This window comes from Nannospalax galili, unplaced genomic scaffold (assembly GCF_000622305.1).
Source record: "Nannospalax galili isolate Female #2095 unplaced genomic scaffold, S.galili_v1.0 scaffold1463, whole genome shotgun sequence".
Classification (NCBI taxonomy): domain Eukaryota; kingdom Metazoa; phylum Chordata; class Mammalia; order Rodentia; family Spalacidae; genus Nannospalax; species Nannospalax galili.
In genome coordinates, this window is record NW_008349596.1 from 1,135,839 (window position 1) to 1,143,086 (window position 7,248).

Consider the following 7,248-nt stretch of genomic DNA (forward strand, 5'->3'; position numbering starts at 1 on the left):
TTTTTATTTTTAATCTAGTCTTTATTCAAAGGCACATAATTTTTACAGTTGTGATTTTATGTCTTATACATTTTCTACTTTTGATATCATTTTCAGATAATTTTAACAAGATTATCCTGTTCTATACAGTTAATATATCACAGTTGATATGAGTGCCTTCGTTTATATTTGAACTGCTTTCAAGTTTTCAAATTATAGATAATGCTATAAATTCATTTATAAAAGTTTTGTTCCTCAGTTACATCTTTAGAATGAATTTCCAGAAATTTGCTAGTGTATCATTGAAGTGACAGTTCTTGATAGAATCGTTTTCATGGATATCGCACAATGTATGATGCTACCCCTGGTGATAGGTACCAATGTTGTGTCACTTGTCAATGTTAGAGACACTGTCTAAAGTAAAGGCTACAAACTGATGCCTGAAGGCCATACTGGTCACAGATACCAGATGGCCACACAGATATGAGTTTTTGTTTTTGAGATGGGGTCTCCCCACTGTCCTAGCTGGGCTTCATCTCACAGAGATCTGCCTGCCTCTGCCTGGGATTAAAGGTGTGCATCATCCCACCCAGCCTGACTTGCTTTCTTTATTAGGATGTTTATTAGCCCTGGGATTTCAGTATATCCCCTTGAAGAATACTGAAATGAGGGTGGGAAAGATGGCTCAGAGGGGAAAAGTGCTTGCTGCCAAGCATGATGATCCGATGACTTGATTTTGATACCTGGAATCCACATGTTGAAGGAGAAAATTGAATCCTGCACACATGCATCATGGTACATTTAAGCCCACCCCAAGCACAAACACACAAAATAAACAGTGCACACAATGTAAAAAGAACAAGTATAATAAAGATCTATGTACTTCCCACCAAATTCAATGACCTTATTTTATATTTTCGATTATTTTAAAATAAAAAGTACTTTAACATTAAGCACATGCTTTACATACTGTTGTTTCCTTGTCAGAAGTCACTACTATTGTAAATCCTGTATTTATGTCCCATGTAAGTTTTTATACTTCCATGCTACAGAACTATATGCAACATACGCAGTTTTCCAAGTTTATAAACTTTATAAATGTGCAAAGTCTTATCCTTAGGTATCTTCTACATCTTGCCTTTTTGTTCTCTACTGTTTTGATATATGTCTGTATTGATATATTAGGTATTAGTACATCTATCTTAATTGCTATTTTATTCACATAAAATATATATTTTATATTTAAAGAATCAAAGATGGGGAACACCCACATACTCGCGCTTAATCAAATAGAGAGAAGTGGTGCCCGTGGCCACTCCACTCCACTCCTGGGGTCTTCTCTCTTTCACCCTCTCACCCTGTGGACTTCTGTCTCCACTCTTCTTTGTTGTCCTCTGCTGGGAAGCTCCAGGTTCCCAGGGTGGCATCATCTGGGGCCACCCCCCTCCAACATGGGGTGTTTTGCACTCTCATTTCAGTCTTCCCCTGTGGATCTCTGCCTGCTACTATGTCCTGACTACGTCTCTGAATTTCTAGCTGTATCTAGGACAGAACTGATACCCCTGCTCCATGGTGCCACTTTTAACCTAGCCTGATGGGCAGCGCTAGCTGACGTAGGAAAAGTAAATGTAACATCATTTCTGTTACGGAGTTAACATCAGCCATTAGGGGAGCTAATACCCCCAGCTGGGATGAGCGCAAGAGGTCACCAGGACAGTCCCTGTGTGGCAGCTGCCCTTGTGAAGGGCTTCCTGTGGGAATTCTGACTCACCCTGCCCCAGGTGACCTGAGTTCTTTTTTGCTTCAGTGGCTCACCTAACTCTTGGCCCTGCTCTGCTCTGGACTTCCTCAGCCAGGAGCTCCCCTAATGGCTGATGTTAACTCCGTAACAGAAATGATGTTACATTTACTTTTCCTACGTCAGCTAGCGCTGCCCATCAGGCTAGGTTAAAAGTGGCACCATGGAGCAGGGGTATCAGTTCTGTCCTAGATACAGCTAGAAATTCAGAGATGTAGTCAGGACATAGTAGCAGGCAGAGATCCACAGGGGAAGACTGAAATGAGAGACTCCAAGCAAGACTGATACCAGCGGAAGTCTCAAACATACACTTGAGTTCTCATCTCCTAGGACCAGAATGAAGCTGGACGTGGCTGAAAACTGTGTGCTCCTCCTGATGTAGATGGCCATGGTGCTGACCAGGACCTGGGCAGTTCCTATCTCCAGGCCTCTCAGGGTCCCATTGGATGCAAAGGGCTGTCACATGGCCCAATTCAAGTATCTGTCCCCACAAAAGCCGCAGCCTTCAAGAGGGCCAAGGATGGCCCTAAAGGAAGTCAGGTGCAGCTCCTGTCTCTTCCCAGGCCTGGGACCTGCAGCAGCTGCAGATGCAGGAGAGCCCTGGGGCTTTGCGGGCTGAACTTGCCCTGACACTGAAGGTTCTGAAGAGGTGGCTGACTTAGCCCTCAAGGACATCCTGGACCAACCCCTTTGTACACTATGCCACATCCATTCCCAGCTGCAGGTCTGTACCTCTCAGCTCAGTCCATAGCAGGCCCAAGGCCCAGGAGCTACCGCCTCTCCCACTGGCTGCACAGCTCCAAGAAGCCCCATAGAAGGAGATTCTTGGTTGCCTGGAGGGCTGCTACATCCAACCTCTTCTGCCTGCTCAACAGAGACCTGAGATGTGCCACCAAAGGAGACCCGTGTCTTTGACCCTCAGAACCCCCTGCCAACTTCTGGAACTCTGTACTGGTGCACCAACCCTTGTCTTAATTTATAGCCACACATGCTAGTATGCATTTATTTGTGTGTATGTATTCTGACACTGAAGGTTCTGAAGAGGTGGCTGACTTAGCCCTCAAGGACATCCTGGACCAACCCCTTTGTACACTATGCCACATCCATTCCCAGCTGCAGGTCTGTACCTCTCAGCTCAGTCCATAGCAGGCCCAAGGCCCAGGAGCTACCGCCTCTCCCACTGGCTGCACAGCTCCAAGAAGCCCCATAGAAGGAGATTCTTGGTTGCCTGGAGGGCTGCTACATCCAACCTCTTCTGCCTGCTCAACAGAGACCTGAGATGTGCCACCAAAGGAGACCCGTGTCTTTGACCCTCAGAACCCCCTGCCAACTTCTGGAACTCTGTACTGGTGCACCAACCCTTGTCTTAATTTATAGCCACACATGCTAGTATGCATTTATTTGTGTGTATGTATTCTCAGATCCAAAAAAAAATGTCTATTTTTCTATTCTGCTTTAAAAAAAAAAAGGGAGCAGGCAGTATGAGTCAAGAGCAACCATCATAACACCAGGGCTCACCTTCAGATTTAACATTTAACTGAGTTACAGGCAACAACCCCATGAAAAGAAAACTCCCACTATTAACACTATTAACCAGAAAGTGTTTAGGCTTCATCGGGGAAGACAAACAAGTTGAGCAGTTAGTGCTCAAAGTTAGGTATGCTTTACCAGCACAGGAAGGCGCTGCATAGGAACCCCTGGAAAACTCTTCCAACAAGGACTCTAGTGTGTCTTATGTGACCATGAGTAGCCTATCATCCTGAAGTAGCACAGATGCTTTCAGGACCGTGGCCTTTGGTGGGTGGGCAAAGTTGCAGAACAGAAAGTAGTGAATGTCAGAAGCCTTCTTCTGTCCTCACATCAGCGTCACGCTACAGCTTAAGGGATACAGGATGTTGACATGGTCCCTGGGATAAAAGCATCAGTGCCAATGATTGTTGAAGCGCTGGTAAAACCACATCTCTGACACTAAGTGGTAACTGCTACTCTTATAACTTGATTATCTAATACTTAGGAAGAAAATAAAAATTTAATTAATGAGATAGAAAAAATCTGCTTTCAGGCAAACACATAATAGGAACCATAGCAATATAAGCCTTCATAAGCCTACCATGGATTCAAAACCAAAAGAAGCACATCTTGCTACATTTGAGTTTTAATAGCCATACCTTCGATCTACCACATTCCAAGATACTCTCTATGCAATTGCTCCTAAACCAACAACTCACTTTTTTTTTTTTTTTTTGGTCTTTTTGAGACAGGGTCTCCCTGTAGCCCCAGCTGTCCTGGATTCACCATGGAGACCAGGCTGGCCTTGAACTCACAGAAATCTACCTGCCACTGTCTCCCGAGTGCTGGGATTAAAGGCATGCGCCACCACGCCCAGCTCCTTTTCTTTTTAAACCAGCACTGCACACTATGTTGGTGCATAATGAGAAAGACAGAAATGAGGAAAACCAAGAACAAAGCTGTTCAAAGCGCTGGGAAAAACAAATGGAGAAAAAAACCAAAACACAGATGAAGCCGGATTTTAAAAGGCACCTGTGCCATGTGCACAGCAGACAGCTGTCCTGGAGGAAGGGCTGAGACATTCATCACAGTAAGGCAACGCAGGGTGCGCTGTGGTGACTGAGGGTGCTGGCAGCCATGAGTGGCAGATACACGTGTACAGGGTGAGCATCCACTTTAGGTCTTTGGGGTTTAGAAGCAGAGGAAAAGGACTTTCTAGATGCTACAGCACTTCCTGGTTCAGGTCTCTTAGTGACTGCGGCATGTGAGACCCTCCCCTCTGGCCTCAGTGGACTTCTGCTGTGCTCCTTCCCTTTCACCCTGTCACTACCTTCTTAATTCCACAGACAATTCCATGGCCCAACTTAGCCTTGGACCCCATACGCTGGGCAAGCTGGTCCCCTGTGTGAAATGGCTTCTCCTCTTTTCTCCACATAGGCATCAACAGGGTCAAGTGACCCTGACTCCCTGACACAGGGATAGTTCCTCTCCTGTCGGAGCCTGTCTCCTTGCCCACACTTGTTGCATCCTGTTCTAGCCCCCCATCTCAGTCTTAGACATGGTTCTCCTTGCAGGCTCTACAGGGTCTCCCCAGAAAGCTGACTGGGTCCCTTTACTCCTGCTAAAACATTTTAATGACGCCTCAGGTAAGAGACAGAATTACCGTCACATTTATACCCCAGGGATAATGGGAAACCTTAACAAGGGTTTTAGAGTAAGAACCTGGTAGTAATACTATACTAGGAACAGTTGTTCCACTCGGTAAAAGATTTAATATAATTCCAAAAATTGTAATGGAAAAAAAAAAACAGTCCAGAGAAGATTCTAGATTAGAAAGAGCACTCTAAGTTGCTACATCCTGAACACAAGTGACTGATTCAAGAAAGGAGACAGAAAATTAAAAGAAGCACTGCATAATAGATCTTTTCTTTAGCAGGCTGTTTTATTATTTAAATACCAAATTTTAGAAGTTCAGTGAATAGCTCAGAGTTTTTCTTCTAGTAAGAGAAATTAAGATGGGCTGTTCAAATTGTGCTGCCATGTAATTTACCAAAGAATGTGAGAATGCTGAATATTATGGTCACTACCCTTTCAAGCACAGAAATGATGTTACATTCTCTTCCTAAACATTCAGGTTGGTACTGAGAATACAGGCAAGCAGACAAGTGCCCTGAAAGAAGCTGTGTATGCTGCTCACACCTGCAATCCCAGCACTTGGGAGGCTGAGGCAGGATTTCCACAAGTTTGAGGCTAGCCTGGGCTACAAGTGAGATCCTGTCTTAAAAACAGCAGATCATAACTCAAAATGTTATCTGTCTCTGAAGCCAAAAAATAAGACCTTTATAATTATTTTCGAAATAACTTCCTAATAAATCAAAATCTAGAGAGGTATATAACCTTTCATTTTCTAAGAGTTTGTATAGGGAAGGGACTACAGTCCAAATGTTTTACGTTAGTTTCACATTAAAATGAAGGACACTTCCTGTCACTCAGGTTTCCCTCAGTGACATGAAGTTCCAAACCACATGGCAGGGAGCCTGTACCTACCATGCAGCTGGTGAGCCTGTTGCTGTAGGCTGTGATGACACCACACTTGCTCCCTGTGAAGAGCTGGCAACTGTCAGGCACCCAGGCACAACTGGTCACCTTTGAAAGGACAAATCAGAGATCAGCACGTGTTGAAAAGAAGAAATGATTTGGCTTCCCTGAGAACTATTTAAAAAAAAATAGACGGTGAGAAAATTTCAGGTAAACATTTTACTTGGTATGATCAGACTGGAACCAGATATAATCATAGCATTTTTGGCAATTTTAAGTCAAATGTTTAAGGTTTACAAGGTATTACAACAGTGTACAATTTTATATTCTTATATACATGTGGTCACTCATTCCTTAGAAATGTAATGAAATAATCCAGGATCAATTCGAACTTGCATGTGAATATGAGCATGTGTGCTCCACACACTTACATATTTTGTTTGTAGACAGGGTCCAGCTGTGTACCCCGGGCGCTGTGGAAGTGGAACTCTTCCTATCTCACTTCTTGAGTGCTGGGAGCTGCCTCGCCTGGCTGTTGACTTTTACTTTTATATATTCTCTTATGCTCTTTCAGAGGGGAGGGGAGGGACTGTGTAAACAGATGTGTTGCTCTAACAGTTGTAAAGGTTGTTAAGCAGAAGGAAAGATAAATGTAAGGATCACTCTTTTGGTTCCTAACCATTGAGGCACCATTCAGGTTTTGCTCAGTTTTCCATGTGACCTGACGAGCTTCCTTGACAAGAGCTGATGCCAAGCACTATGTCCTCAGAAGCTGTCTCAGGCTGACCTGTCTGCCTGATTCCTCTTCACTAAGAAGGTGGGATCACTGGCTGTGGACATCCTCCTCTCCTGTCTGCTGTATCTCAAAGTATCCCCAATTTTCTTCCTGATTTAGAGGAGGAAGGGCCTTTGTTGTCAAGTCCAATCCTGTCCCACCCCAAGGTTCCTCAGAACCCTAGCCCTTTCTAATAGCTGAAACCTCTCTTTTCCTGGATCTGCAAGCATGTTGCAAGGTTTGTTGTTATAAAATGACTTTCTTAGATCTTGATCCTCAATATACCCCCTGGGTGTACTGGATCCAATTTATACTTTGAGTTTCTATCTTCACTAGTTTTGTTTGTAAGGATGAATGGTTCAAATTTTTTGTTCTTTCGAAGAGAAAATGTACTTTTAAAAATATATAGAATAGGGCTGGAGAGATGGCTCAGCAGTTAAGAACTGGTTGTTCTTACAGAAGACCCAGGTTCGATTCCCAGCACCTGTCTTCTGTCCTCAGCGGACACTGCATGACATGGATGCACTTACCTACACGCAGGCAATATATGCATACACATTAAAAAAAAATATAGAATGGCTGGGCGTGGCGGTGCACTCCTTTAGTCCCAGCACTCAGGAGGTAGAGGCAGGCGGATCTCTGTGAGTTC

The 7,248-nt window shown here is 44.0% G+C and overlaps 1 protein-coding gene and 1 pseudogene across 4 annotated transcripts in view; one reads left to right on the forward strand and one right to left on the reverse strand.

Moving 5' to 3' along the window:
- Lyst (lysosomal trafficking regulator) overlaps positions 1 to 7,248 on the reverse strand; it is a 200,316-nt gene that overhangs the window by 13,837 nt on the left and 179,231 nt on the right. For all 4 annotated transcript variants that reach the window (XM_008847035.3, XM_029570379.1, XM_029570378.1 and 1 more), the window contains one exon: positions 5,834 to 5,932. In XM_008847035.3, the coding sequence (XP_008845257.1) occupies positions 5,834 to 5,932 (99 nt within the window). The remainder of the gene's footprint in view (positions 1 to 5,833; positions 5,933 to 7,248) is intronic.
- On the forward strand, positions 2,115 to 2,617 carry LOC115072673 (annotated as a pseudogene).